At 44.8% G+C, this 21,697-nt stretch overlaps 1 protein-coding gene across 1 annotated transcript; it reads right to left on the reverse strand.

The window, feature by feature from the left end:
- Positions 1–5,307: 5,307 nt before the first annotated feature.
- Positions 5,308–17,823, reverse strand: LOC132394719 (zinc-binding protein A33-like). Its single transcript, XM_059971103.1, has 6 exons — positions 17,262–17,823; positions 12,407–12,502; positions 11,457–11,690; positions 7,728–7,750; positions 7,511–7,626; positions 5,308–6,032 (listed from the first exon to the last, which is right to left on the reverse strand). Exons 1-6 carry the CDS (start codon positions 17,625–17,627, stop codon positions 5,461–5,463), a joined length of 1,407 nt encoding a protein of 468 aa, XP_059827086.1. The 5' UTR covers positions 17,628–17,823; the 3' UTR covers positions 5,308–5,460.
- Positions 17,824–21,697: the final 3,874 nt, after the last annotated feature.

Raw genomic sequence — 21,697 nt, forward strand, 5'->3', positions numbered from 1 at the left:
CGGCCAGCAGGTGGGGGAATTGCTCCACTTATTCACGCTCACCCAGACGGGACAGAATGTGTTAACAGATGCCAAGTGCACACTCGCGGCTCCCGACTGTCCAGCAGGAGTTGTGGGGAATTGAGATGGTCCACATCCCTCGTCTCCTTACCAGACTGAGGGGATCACAATGTACAGAAGACTGAGAACACAGTGATTCACCAGGTGTCGAGGAAACAGTTAACAGCAACAACTGACTCGGACACGATATTCAGTCGGAGTCACTTTCAGGCACCCCACACTGCAAAACTCATTTCAGGGAGGTAGCAGCACCACCCCGCCCCCCCCCCCCCCGAAACTTCATATACCTCCACCCCAGTCGACTTCCACGGGTGTATTTATACAGGACATTTGATTATGAAAGAATACAACAATTTATTTGATCACATATTGAAATTGTTTTCACACACAAACACATATATATTCCTTGTTGAGTATTTTTTTTGGCAGTCTCAATGCTAATGTAAATAGCTTTTCTATTTCTTTTGCAAGCTTTCCTTGTACTGTGATGTGGCTTGCTTGGCAGATTTGAGCATTTTGCCAGAAGTCTCAACCTCATAACAGTCTGTGTCAATGAATTTGTTAATTTTGCAAGACATCAGATTCACAAGTGTTTTGTGAGACAGCTGACTTCTGAATTCTGTCTTAATGTGACGCACCATGCTGAATGCCCTTTCCACATCACAATTACAATTTGTCTTGGTTGATGAGCAGGCATAGATTTTGCTATTTCTGAATCTGGAATCATTATCCTGAACGCCTGTGTGCTTACACACCTGGAATGGCAGGTTACGCTCATCGACGAAAGATATAAAGTACACCTCAGCTTCAGTGACTTTCTTTGTCAGACTTTGGTTTTCTGCTGAAAAGAACTGTAAAATACTTGAGCAGCCTTCCCTGTGCTTAGCCTCCCTCATATGTTGTGTTCCCTAAAAGAAACAAAATCATACGGTAAACATGAGGAAATCTGCAGATGCTGGAAATTCAGACAACAACACACACAAAATGCTGGTGGAACACAGCAGGCCAGGCAGCATCTATAGGGAGAAGCGCTGTCGACGTTTCAGGCCGAGACCTTTCATCAGGACTAACTGAAAGGAAAGATAATAAGAGATTTGAAAGTAGTGGGGGGAGGGGGAAATGTGAAATGATAGGAGAAGACCGGAGGGGGTGGGATGAAACTGAGAGTTGGAAAGGTGATTGGCAAAAGTGATACAGAGCTGGAGAAGGGAAAGGATCATGGGACGGGAGGCCTCAGGAGAAAGAAAAGGGGGGGAACACCAGAGGGAGATGGAGAACAGGCAAGCAACTAAATATGTCAGGGATGGGGTAAGAAGGGGAGGAGGGGCATTAATGGAAGTTAGAGAAGTCAATGTTCATGCCATCAGGTTGGAGGCTACCCAGCCGGTATGTAAGGTGTTGTTCCTCCAGCCTGAGTTTGGATTCATTTTGACAATAGAGGAGGCCATGGAGAGACATATCAGAATGGAAATGGGACATGGAATTAAAATGTGTAGCCTTTTTATATTGTCTTATGTAATACTTTGTGTAATGTTTTCATCTAAACTGTAAACCAAGTTTGGTATGTAGAGGAGGCCGCACCGGGAGCACCGGATGCAATAGACGACTCCAGCAGACTCGCAGGTGAAGTGTTGCCTCACCTGGAAGGACTGTCTGGGGCCCGGAATGGTGGTAAGGGGGGAGGTCGCTGTGCAAATGCAGTAAAGTGTCCCGGGTGTTTACACAGATGTGTTTCTCACTGGATACATAAACAATGAATGCAACAAACTCAGCATCCTGTTACAAACACTGGGGACAGTGGAGTGAATACAGTCAACACGGGGTACAGAGGATGCTCTACACAGAGTGCATTGGTTACCGCTCCCCTGTGTAATCCAACAGACTGAAGAGTAAAACATTAAAAGACACAAAGATCACATTTGAGTGTGACACCAAGATTGTGAGTATAGTGGACATCATGGCTTGCAGAGAGTTCTGCTTCAGCTGGAAAATGGGCTGAAAAATGGCAGATGAAATTTAATGTGCGAGGTTTTGCAGCTTAGTGGGGCTTACTGAAACGTTGAATAGGTTAGGATCGTATTCTTAACAACATCAAAGACTGAGGGAGATTTGATAGAGGTATACAAAATTAGGAGGGGTATAGACAGGGTAAATGCAAGAAGGCTTTTTCCACTGAGTTTGTGTGTGACAACATGCAGAAGTTAGGGGTTAAGGGTGAAAGGTGAAAAGTTTATGGGGAACATGTGGGGGAGCTTTTTCAGTTAGAGGGTCCTGAGAGTGTGCAACCTGCTGCGATTTCATTATTTAAGACTGTGAGACCATATGATATTGGAGCAGAATTAGGCCATTTGGCCCATTGAGTCTGTGCCACTATTTCATTATGGCTGATCCAATGTTCCTCTCAGCCTGAATCTCCTGCCTTCTCCCCATATCCATTCACGTCCTGACCAATCAGGAATCTATGAGCTTCAGCCTTAAATACTGTCTGCATAAAGATTTGGCCTCCACAGTTTCCTGTGGCAAAGAACTCGACTGTTTGCCACTCCCTGGTTACAGAAATTCCACCTCATCTCCATTCTAACAGGAGATTCTGAATCTGTGCCCTCTGGTTTTACAGACAGGTTAAATGAAGTTTGGATAGGGTGATGGATGTTTGGGGAATGGAGAACCATGATCCGGTGCCAGTCAATGGGGAAAGGTAGTTTAAATTGTTTTGCCAAGTACTCGATGGGTCAAAGGGCCTGTTTCTCTGCTGTACTTCTCTATAATTCTATAATAAAAATTACATGAACTGATGCATCACTACCTGTCAATATATTGGAGTCAGTTTTGTAGAACTGTTCAACTTCGACACCATTTTCTCATTCAAAGCGTCCATTAATCGCCGATTAAAGCATTGAGGAAGATTGAGACACTGAGTCGAATGCGGAGGGTGAGGGAGTGAAGGTTTCGGTGCCGTCTGTCTCCCTTCTGATCACTGCTGCAGAAGGATTCTGTGAGTGGACTATCGCTGTGGTAGGCAGGTAGGGCTCTCTGCCTCGTGTGGTGTCCCTCTCTCTCGATGAGGATAGTATCGTGGTTCTGTGTTTGTGGATTGAACCACTGTGTTTCTGGACTGTGGACTTTTTCAGACTTATGGGTTTTATACGTGTTTTTATCACCCGTTCCTTTTTGTTTTGTTGCGTGAGGGGAATGTGATTGTGGTTTGATGCTCTGATAGTTTTTTGTGTGGGGAGGGGTTGTATTTTGGGGGTTGATGTTCCTGCTCGGTTTTGTATGGAGCAGGGGGTTTTGTGGGGGGGGGGGTCAATGCTGTTTTTTTTGTACAGGAGGTGAGTTTGATGTTTCTCTCTGAATGACATTCCTGTTCTTTCTTTGTTTCGTGGCTCTCTGGAGAATACAAAGTTCAGAGTTGTATATGGATACATGCTCTGATAATAAATGAGTGTTTGAACCTGTGAACATATAGGACCTGAGACAAATAATGTCTCGTGTCCCCAAACATAATCTGAATTACAGCCTGTTGAATAGGAAGCAACCACACAGAACAAGGATGTAATCACTTTCAGCTTTAATGCAGCACTCTAGTGAAAGGTAAATGCAACATGTCACAACCTTAATGAAATTGTTCAAGATTCCCAGAATAAAGATAATAAATCATATTTTATAACGTGACATGGTTTTATTTTGTGTGTGGATGCAGCTAGCAGAAGAGTGTTTGCAATTCCCACAATACCAAGTATGAAAATAAATCACATTTTGAAAAAGATTTGGAGCATTTTGTTTGAATCCAACAAACAGGATGGATAAAGATGAGCCAGTAAATGTGCTGGCTATTCGACGAGTCTTATATAAAAGAGCAGAGAAGTTGACAATGCAAAGGAAGGCCTCTGGGTTGTTTCCTAGGACGGAGTGCTACTTTATAAGGAATTGTCGAGCTATGTACGCTAACACCTTTTGGGATTATAAAACCGGGAGATGACATTTCTGAAATACATAAGACTCTGCAGAATCTAGAAAAGAGAAGCTGAGTAAACATTGTCTCTCAAGGGCAATCGGAATCCGGGGCTGTAGTTTCATGAGTAGGAATTGCCTCTTTATGTCAGAGGTGAAGTGGGATTACATCTCACAGAGGGTCACATGCGAGAATGGAATCCTCTTCTGGTCAGGGCTAAGGGGGTCAAGTCATTGGAACATGCCAGGGGGTGTAGTGGACACAGATGCCACATCAAGGTTTAAGATACATTTCAGCAAGATCCTGAATAGGAGAGGAACAGAGAGGTTGAGGAATGGAGAGATGGAGGAATAGAGAGATAATGGGATGGAGGGATTCTGTGATAGGGGAACGGAGTGTCAGAAGAATGGAAGGATACATTGGAGAGACAGATGAACAGATACATAGAGGACCAGAGGATCAGAGAAATGGAGGGTCAGATGGATGAATGGGAGGATAAAGGAATGGAGGGATAGATGAAGAGAGGATCAGAGGAAAGGAGATAGAACAGAGAAACTGAGGAAAGGACAGGTGGAGGGATGGAGGGACAGAGGAATGGATAGATAGAAGCATGGAGAGAAAGAGGAACAGTGGAGCAGTTCATATGAATGGAGTGATAGAAGAGGAGGGATATAGAAATGGAGAATACTAGCAGTTGTACGGTTTAACGACGTCACAGATGGCAAGGGCATTGTGGGCCAAAGGGCCTTTTTCTGTGATAGACTCTATGATTAATACACACAGGGTAGCACTGGATGAGTTTTGATCCACATTGTTATGGGGAACAGACAGGAAAGACCCGACCAGATCCAAGTGACTTTACAGAATTGGGGAGGTAGTTGGGGGAAGTTCCAGCACATTGAGTCTGCTCTGATGACAGCCGCCACCACAGACCAGAGTTGTGGTGATTGTCTTTGTGGTGGAACTGCACCAGTTAAAGCTGTGACAGATTTTAAAGGGTGCAATGTGACTGCATGAAAGCCTAGAAAAACTCAGGACCACCGAGAATAGGAATAGGACAGATTCCTTCAGTCCTGCAGAGAGCTGGCATGGTCTTGTTGGGCCGAACAACCTCCTCGATGCTTCAGAAATTCAAATTTGTTGTTCAAGAAACGTCGTGGCACAGAATGATGTACCTCGTCATTCATGTCTTTGGAAAAAGAGTATAAATGCCCTCAACATTCCTGATAACCCTGCAGTCCCTCTGGTTCAGTTCCAAATAGACAATTGTTGTGAATCCCAAAGAAATAATCTGCAGGAATACATTGCATTTATTTCAATGTCAATGTCAACGGGGGCAGATTATCTGCTATTCATTGCAGATTTCTGATTCTCTCTAGGTTTCCTGTGAGGGCTCTCTATCGGTACACGGTCTGGGAAAGTTGTTCCTGATGCCAGCTGCAGTTTTATTCCCAGGTTGGATCTTCATCCTCCTGGATTGTTACTCTGCGGTGACAGATTATCAGTGGGTCAGAATTCTTGCCATCACGATTAAGATATGGAGAGAAGTAAGGGTATAGTTTCCCAGTGAATGTGCCATTGAAAGTGTAGATGTGGGTCAGGTTATCCACATCATGAAAGGACACTTTTCCTCCTTCATAATCCAGGGAGATCCTGATCTTTCTCGGGTGAACACTCAGCTCTAGGCGTTTCCATGGCTGAGTACAGGCCCAGTACTCTGTCCCATTTCTCAGTGCGACTGCCCAATATCCATTATCCGGATTCAGGATGATAGTCCCCTTCCTGTTAATGGAATCCTTGGCTATGCCAAAGTCCCAGTTTGTCTTATTCCCCACGTCCACCTCCCAGGAATGTCTTCCTGATGTGAATCCTTCTGATCCCAGGACAGACACACAGGGATCAAACCTCTGTGGGTTCTTGGGAAGCTGCATCCATTTCCCGGTGTTTCTCACGGTTCTCAGATCATCAGACAGCAGAAGATAAGGACTGGCTGTGTTGGAGTCAAGGATGACCGGAGCTGGGAACAGATGGACACAGAATGTCAGTCAGTCACACTCACCACCCTCCCGACAGCACAGTGGCGGCTGTGGAATCAGCAGGGATCCAAAGATCTGAACAGGGAGACGGACCGATGACAGGTCTGCTCCCCACCTGCACAACAGGTAAAGGAGAGCACGTTCCTACCAGATGCATCTGGGTAAGAGTGAAAGGCAGAGAGCGTGTGTCTAAAGACCAGAGGCTCTGCATGAGGTAATGCACAACACTGAACGGCCGTGTCTGAGTTGGAGAGTGTTCACAGGACAGCTGGACACATGAACCCGCAGTGGCATTGATACCTCTTGATCCAGCCCTTCCCTTCATCTCACAACACTGGTCACCACCCTCTATCCCTCTACCCTTCTGTCTGGACGAAAGCTCCAGACCTGCCATGTCAACTGTCCATCATCCTGACATCCCTCTGCATATTTCACACACCCACAATGGGAATTCGGTCTGTCTCATCAGCAGACTTGGACACTTTGCATCTCACTGTCACAACAAATCATTCATACAGATTGTAAAAGATTAGGAGCCCCTTTGACTTCACACCTCACAGCTGACTGCTTTCCATTACAGAGCCCTTTCCAAATCCTCATTTCTCCAAAACTGACTAGAGATGCTCTCAGAACAATCTGTGGAACTGCACTCTATTCCATGGTAAAGAAACCACCTTGGTCATCAGCCCTCCTTCCGTACAGTGGTGGGGTTAATGAGAGTTGGATTTGAGGAAGGAACAGTGACCATCCACAGTTTTCCACATTTAACCGCAATGAGGGTTTGCCTTGTACAGACATCAGGGAGGTGACAAGGTGTGGTACAGGTGGAAACAGGCACATTTGGAAAAGCAACAGACACAGCCTCTTTAATGCCAAATGACTGCAAATGGTGAATGTTGGTGAACGATAGTGGTGGTAGAGTTGGTGGGGAGGGACATGTAAATCACAGAGACTGAGAGCACAAGTGACCAGAGACCAGTTTCTTGTGTTTATCTCGAGTCTTGGAACATCCAGTCACACACACCGCTCACACTAACTTTTATCTGAAACTTCTCAAGAATCCTTTTGAAATGATCACTGGGGTCGAGGATGACTAGAACTGGGAACAGATAGCTGCAGAATGTCAGTCATTGTCAGGTGAAGTCCCCTGCCTCCTGACCATCACATTTCTTATCAGTCCATGCCCACCTACAAAGTCTGCTCTGCCAACAGGAAATAACACGGGCATGGATGAGCCATGTGCAAAGAACCAACATTCGACAGACTGCCACAAGGCCAACAGACATCACGAGGTCAGTGTTTCCCACATCTGCCCCCTCATGCTTCAACGAGATTTCTGGCCTGGGGGATTTATTCATTAAAAGCTACAAGTGAAGTACTGCTGTAAATTGGCAAAAATATCCATTGACATCAAATCAATGAGAAGTTTAAGAGCTGCATCACGAAGTCTCCACCCCACCTGCATTGATGACTGTCAGCATCTTCTTCCACACTCTGTACTGCAGTGAGCCAACATGCTTCCCCACATTTATTAAAGGGTAAACCTTCTGCAGCTCTGGCACAGTTCGCTTTGCTCTGGAAGAGATGACAATGTCAGTAGTGATCCATTGCCTGGGAGTTAAACCATGTTAGAAATAGAAATTTCAACTCATACCAACACAGGAAGTAAGTTATACCTTTTCTGGGTTTCTGGAAATTTCTGTGGAATAAAAATGAGTATTAATATTTATGTAGAGATAAGATTGCAATACAAAGTAATCAGAATGTTCCTGGGAGTCAACATCTCTAAGATTCTATCCTGGGCCCAATGTACTGGTCCAGTTACAAAGGCATGTTTGTGACTACATTTCATTAGAAGTTAGACGAGATTTGGTTTGTCACCAAAGACTCAGAAATTTCTACAAAAATACTGTGGAGAGCATCTTAACTGTTTGCATCACCATCTGGTGAGGAGGGGTTACTGCACGGGATCAGAAAAATATGCAAAATGTTGCAAACCCAGCCAGCACCATCGTGGACACTAGGCTCCCCAGCATTGAGGAAATCTTCAAAAGGTGAGGCCTCAGAAAGCCCTCATCTGTCATAAAGGATCCACAACACCTCTTCTCACTGCGGCCATCAAGGAGGAGGTACAGGAGACTGAAGACACACACCTTGTTTTAGGAACAGCTTCTTCCCGTCTGACACCAGAATTCTGAATGGACATTGAACCCATGTACACAATCTCACTGGGGAAGCACTGTCGACATTTCAGCTGAGACCTTTTGTCAGGACTAACTGAAAGGAAAGATAGTAAGAGATTTGAAAGTAGGAGGGGGACGGGAAATACGAAATGATAGGAGAAGACCGGAAGGGATGGGATGAAGCTGAGAGCCGGAAAGTTCACCTACCACCCCACCAGCCTCCGGTTCCAACGTATAATTCTCCGTAACTTCTGCCACCTCCAACGGGATCCCACTACCAAGCACATCTTTCCCTCCCCCCCTTTCTGCTTTCCGCAGGGATCACTCCCTACACGACTCCCTTGTCCACTCGTGTCCCCCCCATCCCTTCCCACCCATCTCCCTCCTGGCACTTATCCTTGTAAGCAGAACAAGTGCTACACCTGCCCTTACACTTCCTCCCTCACCACCATTCAGGGCCCCAGACAGTCCTTCCAGGTGAGGCGACACTTCACCTGTGAGTCGGCTGGCGTGGTATACTGCGTCCGGTGCTCCCGGTGTGGCCTTTTATATATTGGTGAGACCCGATGCAGATTGGGAGACCGTTTCGCTGAACACCTACGCTCTGTCCGCCAGAGAAAGCTGGATCTCCCAGTGGCCACACATTTTAATTCCACGTCCCATTCCCATTCTGATATGTATATCCATGGCCTCCTCTACTGTCAAAATGAAGCCACACTCAGGTTGGAGGAACAACACTTTATATACCGGCTGGGTAGCCTCCAAACTGATAGAGCATTGACTTCTCTAACTACTGTTAATGCCCCTCCTCCCCTACTTACCCCATCCCTGGAGTAAATTTTACCCCCGCTTTTTTCTCTCTCTTTCTGCCCATCACTCTGCCTGTTCTCCATCTCCCTCTGCTGCTCCCCTCCCCCTTTCTTTCTCCCTCAGCCTCCCATCCCATGATCCTTCCCTTCTCCAGCTCTGTATCCCTTTTGCCAATCATCTTTCTGGCTCTCAGCTTCAACCCACCCCCTCCAGTCTTCTCCTATCATTTTGCCTTTCCCCTCCCCCTCCTACTTTCAAATCTCTTACTATCTTTCCTTTCAGTTAGTCCTGACAAAGGGTCTCGGCCTGAAACGTCGACAGTGCTTCTCCCTATAGATGCTGCCTGGCCTGTTGTGTTCCACCAGCATTTTGTGTGTGTTGTTTGAATTTGCAGCATCTGCAGATTTCCTCATGTACACTATCTCACTATTTCTTTTCTTTTTTGCCTCTCTTTTTCACTAATTATTTACTTTTCATATATCTCTGATTTTTAAAGTTTGTACTGCTACCTACAAGCAACACATTTTTAATGACAATTGCCAGTGATATCGAACCTGATTCTGATTCTGAGATTCTACAGACGGATATCCCACAACACGAGGTTCAGTACGATCTGATGCACATCAAATCTGACAGGATTAAAAACTGGAGGCATCACAGGGTGGTCAGAGCAGAAAACTGGCTCAGTCAGAAGACACTTGTCCTGTGTTCCCTCTTGGATTAACTGCTCACTGTCTGAACAATCAGAACATTCTCCCACACTGCACAGTTGTGGTCAAACTCCCGGTCTGAGACCAGTGAGCAGGGAGAGACCGGATAGTGGTCACTGGAGTTTCACTGTCAATGTGCCGTGATTGAGAACGTTGCTGTTGTTTCTGAATGAAGTTACCCATTACAGGAATGAGGCGCAGGCATTGGAAAGGATGCGTGTGAGGTTCATCAAGACACTGCCTGGATTAGAGGGTCTGAAATGTAAAATATGAGAGGACAGGACTTCAGGTAGTAGCGGGAAGTTTAAAGGAGATATACTGGGCAAAAGTTTCACCCAGAGAGTGGCGGATGCCTGGAATTTGCTGCAAGGGGTGCTGATGGAAGTAGATAATGGTGGTTTAGAGACTCTTAGACAGACGTGAATGATCAGGAGAGGACGTGGACCATGTACGTGCAGGAGGGGTTCAGATTAATATGGCATCATGTTCATCATGGGACAAAGGGTGTCACCGGGTATGGACATGGCCCAAGTGCGAAGTGAGAGACGCTGAAACAGATCGATATTTCACAGACTTCAAAACGAACAATGTTAAAGGGAAAAAGAAAATAGGCCAAACAGAGCCGTTGACTAAACACCCAAATTGAAAACAAAGCCGACACTGCGGCTGAAAAGAACAATGAAGAATAAAACGAATACCGCTCGTCTTCATAGTCAGTTGACTCAACAGTCCAATTTCTCAGGAAAGACGGAATGCAATAACGAAGCAGAGCAATGTCTAAGTCTTGACAAACACCAAGACGGAATGAATGGAGTTAAATACTATCACAGTGAAATAATAATTAGCTGACACGTGCATGTTCTCGAGTGCAATTGCTGAATGTGCTGTGCAGCCGAATCCATGGTTGTGACAAAGGGTTTGTTCCTGTGCTGTTCTGTTCTATGTTCTTCATATTGCCAGAATTACACAGCAACAAGCAGGGCCAAGATTTTGGAACTAGGAGGAATGCTGATGCTACTGGGCACCAGATTTAGTGAACCAAATGAAACAAATGAATCTCAAGGTAGTATATGGTTACATCTACCCATTTTGATAATAAATGTGGATATTACAGGGGTTAGTGCATTTTATATTAGTGACCAATGGGCATGCATTTTGAGATGGCTCTCTTGGTGTACCAAGTTTAGCTCTGTGATCTCCAGTGGTACATTATCCTCTTCCTGGCAAAGTATAACATGTCATCTTTCTCAGTATTGAAGTTCATCCGTCACCAAGCTACCACCCACCATCCTGTTTCCATCACCATAACGTCTATTTATCACCATCTCATCTCAGTATTTCACCAAACATGGTGAATCCAAAATATGTATTAGCTGAATATATGATGAAGCAGAGGATTGAAAGGGAAAGGGTCACTTGCTCAAATTCAGATAATTAGCTGAAGTAAAAGAAGCTGAAAACAGATACAGAATAAGAGAGTGTTTTCAAACTGTAAAGTTTTGAGGTGAGACTGAAGTTGGATCATATAGTAATGGGTGTCAGGGGCTGGTGATGCTAGTAAACATCGCTGTGGGCTTGATGTGAGGAACGGCCTGACTCCATACCATTAGAGTGATAATAGTGTACTGTTGTATGGCAAACTGTTTGATCTTAATATCAGTGTTAACAAAAGGATGGAGAGAATAAAATCAGGGAGAGGTACTGTTAAAAATTTGATGCTGTCCTCTTCCTTCAGCCCTTCTTCAATGTCCTGAATGGTGTCTGAAAGTGATGAGATGACTTCTGTGGCATCCTCGATCTTTCCCTTTATTTCCAGGCAGTTTCTCTCTCTCTCCAGTTTGAGATCTTCCAGCGCGATCCTTTCTTGGTCACGGAAAAACTGATGCATTGTTTCAAACTGGGCTTTAATCTGTTTCTCTGCCATTTCTCCCTGGTCCTTTGGAAAATAAGAGAAAGTCAGCACTGACAGATATTGTGCTGTTACCAGAATCAGTGACATCTCACTACTGGGAGCCAGGCAGCAACGTACTCTGAAGAGGAGGCTCTAACTAAGAATCAGGGGATGTATATTAGTTTTCTCAGGATTTACCACTACAGGAGGTCAGTGAGGGATAACTGTGTTGACTGAATTATTCACTCGCAGTTTGAGTTTCAATGTGATTGTAGCTTATAACTATAACAATATAACAATTACAGCACGGAAACAGACCATCTCGGCCCTTCTAGTCCGTGCTGAACGCTTACTCACACCTAGTCCCACTGGCCTGCACACAGCCCATAACCCTCCATTCCTTTCCTGTCCATACACCTATCCAATTTTAATTTTCATGACAATATCGAACCTGCCTCTACCACTTCTACTGGAAGCTCATTCTCTGAGTAAAGCAATTCCCCTTCGTGTTACCCTTAAACTTTTGCCCCCTAACTCTCAACTCATGTCCACTTGTTTGAATCTCCCTACTCTCAATGGAAAAAGCCTATCCACGTCAACTCTATCTACCCCCTGATAATTTTAAATACCTCTATCAAGTCCCCCCTCAACCTTCTATGCTCCAAAAAATAAAGACCTAACTTGTTCAACCTTTCCCTGTAACTCAGGTGCTGAAACCCAGGTAACAATGGCTTATGGAATGATGTGACATTATTATGTACCTGAATATGCTTTAATGTTTTCTCATAATCACTTTTCACAGCAGCACATTCCTCCTTCTTGTCCAGGACTGGCTTCAGTGACGTTTTCAGTTCTTCCTGCAAGAGATCAGTTTATTTTTACAACTTGGTGTCTCTGCAGGTCTGAAAACTAAATACTTCATTTTGTTTAATTAACAGAGATTCTCAGAAAGGTTTCAGTCTCTTGAATAAAGCAGTATATGCATTTCATTTAAAGTGAGAGGTATGAGCACAATAGGGGATCTCCTCTGATATTTCAGCCACGGAATTAATAATATTTGTGAACAAAACGTTGGGATAACAATCTCAGGATTGCTACCTGTGCCACGTGCGAGTGAGGCAAGGAACAGAAGGATTATACAGATTAATACGTGGCTGAGAGGATGGTGCAGGAGGGAGGGCTTCAGGTTTTTAGATAATTGGGCTTTGTTCCAGGGAAGGTGGGATCTGTCCCGACGGGACGGTTTACTCCTCAACTGGAGCAGTACTAACATTCTTGCAAGAAAGTTTGCTAGTACTGTTCATTGGGGTGGGGGGGGGGGGTTTAAATTAAATTTGCAGGGGGCAGGGATCCAGAATGAGAGAGAGGATCGCGAGATGAAGAATAAAGGACAGGTGGGGACAACACGGTTCTGGAATATTAAGTGTGTAATAGAGAAAGGTGAGGCGGAACAAGTGATAAGGAGGACACATGTACAGAGGGATGGTCTGACGGAACATGGAGAAAGAATAAGTAAATTTAGGAAGGACAACAAATTTCAAGGGGTGAATAACCCGATGGGAGTTCGGGGAGCTGGGTTAAGCACAATAGGCAGTAATTTAAACAGAGAGGAGAAATGGGCTAAAAATTCTATATCTGAATGCACGAAGTGTCAGAAATAAGGCGAATGAGGTTGAAGCTCAGGTGTGAATGGGGAACTATGATGTTGTTAGGATAACGGAGACATGGCTGCAGGGAGATCAGACCTGGGAAATTAATGCACAAGGGTATACTGGCTATCGTAGGGACAGAAATGTGGGCAGAGGGGGTGGGGTGGCCCTGTTGGTGAGGAATGAGATTCAGTCCTTTGCAAGGGGGGACATAGGATCAGGAGAAGTAGAGTGTGTGTGGATAGAACTGAGGAACAGTAAGGGCAAAAGGACCCTAATGGGTGTTGTCTACAGGGCACCAAACAGTTGCATGGATACTGGGTGCAAGTTGAATAGGGAGTTAACATTGGCAAAGGTAATGTCGCAGTAGTTATGGGGGATTTCAACATGCAGGTGAACTGGGAGAATCAGGTTGATGCTGGACCACAGGATAGGGAGTTTGTAGAGGGCACCAAACAGTTGCATGGATACTGGGTGCAAGTTGAATAGGGAGTTAACATTGGCATGTGGCAAAGGTAATGTCGCAGTAGTTATGGGGGATTTCAACAAGCAGGTGAACTGGGAGGATCAGGTTGGTGCTGGACCCCAGGATAAGGAGTTTGTAGAGTGCCTATGAGATGCATTCTTGGAACAGCTTGTACGAGAGCCGACCAGGGACAAGGCTATTCTGGATTTAGTGTTATGTAATGACCAGGATTTGATAAGCGATCATGAAGTAAAGGAGCCATTATGAGGTAGTGATCATAATATGATAAGTTTTTATCTGCAATTTAAGAAGGATAAGGGCAGCTCAGAGGTGTCAGTGTTGCAGTTGAACAAAGGAGACTATGGAGCCATGAGGGAGGAGCTGGCCAAAGTTGACTGGACGGATAGCCTAGCAGAAAAGACAGTGGAACAGCAATGGCAGGTATTCTTGGGAATAATGCACAAGGTGCAAAATCAGTTCATCCCCCAGAGAAGGAAGGATTCAAAGGGGGGAAAGGGGCCACAGTGGATGACAAAGGAAGTCAGAGATTGCATAGCATTAAAAAAAAAGGAAGTATGACGGAGCAAAGGTGAGTGGGAGGACAGATGATTGGGAAATTTTTAAGGAACAACAGAACTTAACTAAAAAGGCAATACGGCGAGAAAAAATGAGTTACAAATGCAAGCTAGCCAGGAATATAAAGGAAGATAGCAAAAGCTTTTTTAGGTATGTGAAGAGAAAGAATATAGTTAAAAACAATGTTGGGCCCTTGAAGAATGAATTGGGTGAAATTGTTATGGGAAACAGAAAAATGGCAGAAGAATTTAATAAGTACTTTAGATCTGTCTTCACTAGGGAAGACACAAGCAATCTCCCAGATGTATGGATGGGCCAAGGACATAAGGTAACAGAGGAAATGAAACAGATTGACATCAGGAAGGAAACGGTGATGAGTAGACTGATGGGACTGAAGGCTGACAAATCCCCAGGTCCAGATGGTCTGCATCCTAGGGTACTAAAGGAGGTGGCCCTGGAAATTGCGGATGCATTGGTAATCATTTTCCAATGTTCCTTAGATTCAGGATCAGTTCTTGAGGATTGGAGAATGTCTAATATTATCCCACTTTTTAAGAAAGGAGGGAGGGAGAAAACAGAGAACTATCGACCTGTCAGCCTAACATCAGTAGTGGGGAAGATGCTAGAGTCCATTATTAAAGATGAAATAGTGGCATATCTAGATAGCAGTGATTGGATTGGGCCGAGCCAGCATGGATTTACCAAGGGTAATCTAATCTATTGGAGTTTTTCAAGGATGTAACCAGGAAGATAAACAAGGGAGATCCAGTGGATGTAATGTACCTCGATTTTCAGAAGGCATTTGATAAGGTCCCACATAGGAGATTGGTGGGTAAAATCAAAGCTCATGGCATTGGGGGTAAGATATTGACATGGATAGAAAACTGGTTGGCAGATAGAAAGCAAAGGGTTGCGGTGAATGGGTGTTTCTCGGAATGGCAGGTGGTGACTAGTGGGGTGCCACAGGGCTCAGTATTGGGACCACAGCTGTTTATGATTTACATCAACGATTTAGATGAAGGCATTGAGAATAACATCAGCAAGTTTGCTGATGATACTAAGCTGGGTGGCAGTGTGACATGTGATGAGGATGTTAGGAGAATTCAGGGTGACTTGGACAGGCTGGGTGAGTGGGCAGATACTTGGCAGATGACGTTTAATGTGATTCAGTGTGAGGTTATCCACTTTGGGAGTAAGAACAGGAAGGCAGATTATTATCTGAATGGTGTAGAGTTAGGTAAGGGAGAAATACAAAGAGATCTGGGAGTCCTTGTTCATCAGTCACTAAAGGTGAATGAGCAAGTGCAGCAGGCAGTGAAGAAGGCTAATGGAATGTTGGCCTTTATTACGAAGGGAATTGAGTACAAGAGCAAGGAAATCCTTTTGCATTTGTACAGGGCCCTGGTGAGACCACACCTGGAGTATTGTGTAGAGTTTTGGTCTCCAGGGTTAAGGAAGGACATCCCGGCTGTAGAGGAAGTGCAGCATAGATTCACGAGGTTAATTCCTGGGATGTCTGGACTGTCTTACGCAGAGATGTTAGAGAGACTGGGCTTGTACACACTGGAATTAAGGAGATTGAGAGGGGATCTGATTGCAACATATAAGATTATTAAGGGATTGGTCAAGATAGAGGCCGGAAATATGTTCCAGATGCTGGGAGAGTCCAGTACCAGAGGGCATGGTTTAACAATAAGGGGTAGGTCATTTAGGACAGAGTTAAGGAAAAACTTCTTCTCCCAGAGAGTTGTGGGGGTGTGAAATGCACTGCCTCAGAAGGCAGTGGAGGGCAATTCTCTGGGTGCTTTCAAGAAGGAGCTAGATAGGTATCTTATGGATAAGGGAATCAAGGGATATGGGGACAAGGCAGGAACTGGGTATTGATAGTAGATGATCAGCCATGATCTCAGAATGGCGGTGCTGGCTCGAGGGGCCGAATGGTCTACTTCTGCACCTATTGTCTATTGTCTATAAGAGTTTTTAAGAATGTGCTTACAGGAAGAAAGACAGAAATGAAAAGACAGGGTTTAGTTGCCCGGTAGTGAAAGAAAGGACCAGCAATATACATTATGATGGGTATCAGCTGGGCTGTAAGATATCACCATTAAACCATGGCTATGCCAGGCTTTTCTTTCTTTATGTGGTGTTTAAGATTATTTATTTGGAATTTAAGTCCAGAGATTTTAACCCTGAACTCTCTCCATGTAGAATGTTATTTAATTGTAATGGTTTAAAATAAGATTATTGATGAAGTTTTAAACTTCTTTTACTTCACTTAATTATCTGAATTTGAGCAATTGACCCCATCCCTTTGAATAAATATATTCAGAAGTATAACATGTCATCGTCCTCAGCATTAAATTTCATCTGGCACCAAGCTACCACCCACCATCCTGTCTCCATCACCAGAACGTCTATTTATCACCATCTCATCTCAGTATTTCACCAAAAATGGTGAGTCCAAAATATGAGCAGGAATTTCTTCAGCCAGAGAGTGGTGAATCTACGGAATTCATTTCCACAGGCAGCTATGGAGGCGTTCAAAAAGTGTATTTGAGGCAAAGGCAGATAGATTCTTGATTGGCCGGGGTATTAAGGGATATGGGAGAAGGCAGGAGACTGGGTCTGAGGGGAAAATTGTATCAGTCATGAGGAAGCGGTGGAGCAGACTCGATGGGCCAGAATCCCCAATACTGCTCCTATATCTGCCTTTCTAGTCCTGACTAAAGCTCTCAGCCAACTCTTTATTCCCCTTGAGTTGCTGAGTTCCAGCAGCACTTTGTGTGTTTTGGACCCTATTCACCTTTCTGCGTTCCGAACAACGTTGTACAGAACAACGCCTTCAAACAGAAACACATTATCTAAAGTTCGGACTCTGGAGATAAAACCGACACGTTTGGATGTTGTGATTTTCCGTCTGCTCACCTTGAACTCCTGCACGGCCTCTTCCAGCAGCAACAGCTCGTGGCCACGATGATTCTTTGAATGCTGACAGAGCACACAGAGGGGCTGCTTGTCGGTCTGGCAAAACAGCGTCAGCTTCTCCTTGTGGCGGCTGCATTCCTGCTGCGTTGTCTCCCGGTTTGCGAACGACTCAACGATGCCGGCGAGGGTGCGGTTTGGCCTCAGGGTTTTGGAGGAAGTCTCTCTTCTACATATGGGACAGGCCGCTGTGCCGGGGCTCTTCCAGTACTGAGTAATACAGGATCGGCAGAAGCTGTGATCACAGTCGATTAAGACAGGATCTTGAAACAGATCATGACATACAGCACAAGACAGATGATCCTCCATGTCCAAGGACTCACGGAGTTCACTGTGACCAACTAAAATGGTGCCCGAAGAGTGAAAAACGCTGGCTTTCACTTTCTGTCCCTGTGTTCTTTGCACTATCCGGAACTACAGGACCGATCAACACACCGTCTCAGTAACTCCTTCAAGCGGACTTCTCCCCAGCTCACATGCCCCTCCGGCCAGGCTGTCCACACAAAAAGGCGGAAGTGATACAGTGTAAGTCCTGGGTACATGCTCGGTTTCAGCATTTAAAAGAAATTTATATTAGTACAAGAATGAGAAGGCTATGGTCCGGGTGCAGAGCAATGGGGTAGGAGGAATAGTTCAGCACAAACTAGATGGGTCGAATGGCGTGTTTCACTCTCTATCTATGAATCCCTATGATTCAGCGAGAAAAGCAAATTCCACAAAGCAGGAACAGAGGAAACACAGCCGGCAGTAAGGAGAGATATAGATCTCCTGCCCAGTTAGTGATTAGTGCCAACATAACGAGGTGAGGGGAAATGGAGGAGCTGAAGCTCGGAAGTGATAGGTGGATCCGGCTGAGGAATGTTGACAGGAGGATGGGAGAGGACAGAGGCTGGGAGGTGATAGGTGGAGGTGACACAGGGCTGAAGGTAGTGGAGTCTGATGGGAGAGGAGCCTGGAGCATGGAACCACAGTGGCAGGTGGGCAGGGAAACAGGAAGAGTGGGATGATGGGGCACAGTAGGAGGGGTATTTGGGTACTGGGCAGATGGAATGGGTGGAGGAGAGGAAAGGAATTGTCATGGGGACTGGGGGAGTCTTGTCATGTGGACCAGGGTCTTGAACAAAAACTTTCACAGTGACTGGGCATGAAGGAGGTGGGAATTATTTTGTTGTCAATCTCCTTCATGTTGACTCCTGCACCCAAAGCAGTAAATGCCTTCCTGGTGGGAGCAACACTCACAGATGCAGGCCCAGAGCATCAGTTGGTTTCCCTGATTCTTACCCAGGGTTGTTTCACACAATAACTGTTAGCCTCGGAGATAGGAAAACAGAACACCAGGCCAAGATACCAACACAACAGTACGGTTTTGGCAATCTCCCAGTTAGAACCACAGTATCGGATGCCTACCTCATGTAGAAAGTGATTACTAATATTAATGATTCTCCAGAATGGATGCACAGAAGAGTTTAAGCATTGGATATGTAGCTGAGAATCTGGTAAAGGGACATTAATGCCAATTCTTCCCTCTTGTAATATAGGCTTCCAATTAATATATTAATAATTACTCATTATTCGATTAACTAACGTGTTTCTTGAATGAGAACGCTTCCAGCTCTCTGAATGAAAAAACATTTAATTGTTTCTTAAGCCACTAAATAATATTTTGCTCCCTGCCTGAGTAATTTTATGATATCTGATACCTGGTGTAAAAGACAGCAATGACTTGAACAGTTTGGCTATTTCTCTGACAATCATAAATACAAAGCAAAACAAAACAATTAAAAGCATAATTTACAAGTATGAAAAATTCACAGAATAAATATATTCAGATGAGATAACAATTGCACAATTCCATACATCCATAGGCTTTTATGAGAGAAGTGAACTCCATTTAATCCACTCTTTTAATTTAACAACTGTAAATGACATGAAACTTACCAACCTGAGTGTTAAATGAGCTGCCAGCACAAATGATGCCTGCAAGCTTGATTTCAATGTTTAAGAAAAGTTTGAATAGGTACATGGATGGTAGGAGCATGGAGGGCTATGGTCCTGGTGCAGGTATGGGACCATAGTTTAAATGGCTCAGCACAGATTAGATGGGCTGAAGTGCCTGTTTCTGTGCTGTACTTTTCTATGACTATAACCTCCCTTGCAACCAAAACCAAAACCGGTTTCATGTCTGGAGCTCTGTGTCACTGTGGGGAAACAGTGGGAGGCCTGACCCCGTTCAGTCCAATCCTGACACACAATCAGTCTGAGAGTGGCAGGGATGTCTCAGGATGGGCCGCATTATAGCGATTGCACATCCACCTGTCAGAGGTGAGTTGGATTGTTAATCTGCTCATTTCTACAAAAGAATTGAACCTTTGATATCAAATGACTCTCGAGAGTAATACTTGACGAATTTTAAATACTTCCTCTCATGAAAAAGACAGAATTAGACGGAGTTGGTCCATTCAGTACTGAAGTTCAGAAAAGATCTTTATGAACAAATTGAATTTAAGAGCCAGATAATGAACTGTTCTCTGTTATTTTGGGCTGTAAATATTCATAAAATGAAGAAGATATGTCAGGGAGAAACATTTAACAGCATGGACATTTACCATTTACCGTGCGATCTTCTAGTCCCGGGAGTGTGCAAGCATATCCCATATTCATGGAACACTGGAAACACTGTCAATGCCACCATCCACTGTGTAATCTTTATTGCCGTGTGGCCACCTTGTGCAGGTAGGACAGGCTCAGGATGCTGATAAATCAGGAGATGATTCACTCAACACCGGATACCTGAACTCCAACTTGCCCCTCAGTCATCCAGTAACATTTCTGGTCAAAGATCATCAGGATGTTGACGGTGGAGGACTCACTGAGAACAACGTTGTTGAAAGTGAAAGGTAGATTGTTAGACCTTCTCCTATTGGAGGTGTTAATACTGGTACTTTTGTGACTCAGCTAAGAATTGCCTCTTATCAGCCTGTGTAGGAATATTGTCTGGGTCATGCTGCAGGTTGGCAATGGCGGGCTCTTTTAGGAAGGAGCTTTTAATAAAACTGAAGAATCTGTGGATGTCATTGCACATCTCATTTCTGAAGGAAGGAGGGTCAGTGATGAGGATGCTGTCTGGAGTTCGCTGCACAGTGCGTGTGGAAGCCAACTCTTCAGGAGATGTACTTAAAGTGAAGGTAGATAAAATTCTGATGGATTGAGAAATGGAGACCAGGAAATGGAGAAATGGAGAAAAGGAAAGGTTCAAAAGGATAATGGAGACCAGTCATAATCCGTTAACTGGTGAGACAGTATTTCTATCCTGACTCCCATAGACTGTGGACTCCCCCTCTCCCATTTTATTGTGATTTAAAACAGCTGGTCAAAGAAATTGCACCGAGGGGTGTATTGTGGGGCTTGTTAACTGACATTTTTTATAGATCTACTGATCCCGATAGTTACATGGACTATCCTTCTTTCTACCCTATCTACTGTAAAAATGCTATTTCCTTTTTTCAGTTTCTTTGCCCCCACTGCATCTGTTCTCATTGTTTCCCGTTCCAGAACATCAGAGATGTCCTCCTTCTTTAAAGAATGGGGTCCTCTCCCTCTACTATTTGCGTTGCCCTCATCCACATCTCCTCTATTTCCTGTACATCTGTGCTCACCCCATCTTCCCATCAGTCAGAATGTCCCACTTGTGCTACCACTCCATGAGCCTCCACATCCAACACATTATCCTCTGCAACTTCCACCATCTCCACAGGAACCCTACCGCTAAACATTTCTGATCTCCCCCTCTCCACACTTTCCATAGAGATTGCTCCCTGTGTGACTCCCTTGTCCATTTGTCACTCCTCACATCTCCCTCCAGTTGCTTATCCCTGCAAGTGGCCAAAGTGCTACACCAGCCCATACACCTGCTCCCTCACTTCCATTCAGGCCCCAAAGGCTCCCCCAGGTCAGGCAACAGTTCACCTGTGAATGTGCCATGAATCTGTTGTATCTGGTGCTCCCAATGTGGTCTCCTCTACATTGGTGAGACCCATCAGAAATTGGGGTCCACTTCATCGAGCACCTCTACACCGTCTGCCACAAGTGGGACTTCCCAGTGGCCAAACATTTTAATTCCATTTCCCATTCCCATTCTGACTTGTCGATCCATAACCTACTCTTGTGCCAAGATGAGACCATCCTCAGGGTGGAGGAGCAACACCTTCTATTCCATTTGGTACTGTCCAACTTGATGGTATGAATATTAATTTCTCATTCCGGTGAACAAAACTCCCTTCCCTGTCCCCGTTTATTCTCCACTCTGACCCTTTACTTCTTCTCAGCTGCCTATCACTTCCCTATTGGTCCCCTCCTCCTTCCCTTTCTCCTATTGTCCA

Source organism: Hypanus sabinus, chromosome 5 (genome assembly GCF_030144855.1).
Source record: "Hypanus sabinus isolate sHypSab1 chromosome 5, sHypSab1.hap1, whole genome shotgun sequence".
In the NCBI taxonomy this organism is placed as follows: domain Eukaryota; kingdom Metazoa; phylum Chordata; class Chondrichthyes; order Myliobatiformes; family Dasyatidae; genus Hypanus; species Hypanus sabinus.

Bases quoted from the DNA above. Each gene is read 5' to 3' on its own strand.
- LOC132394719 (XM_059971103.1), bottom strand. From the start codon at position 17,627: ATGGAGGATCATCTGTCTTGTGCTGTATGTCATGATCTGTTTCAAGAT. The intron at 12,503-17,261 runs GTGAGCAGACGG...GATCTCTTGCAG, and splicing joins AGGCCGTGCAGGAGTTCAAG to GAAGAACTGAAAACGTCACT. The intron at 7,627-7,727 runs GTATAACTTACT...CATCTCTTCCAG, and splicing joins TTTCCAGAAACCCAGAAAAG to AGCAAAGCGAACTGTGCCAG.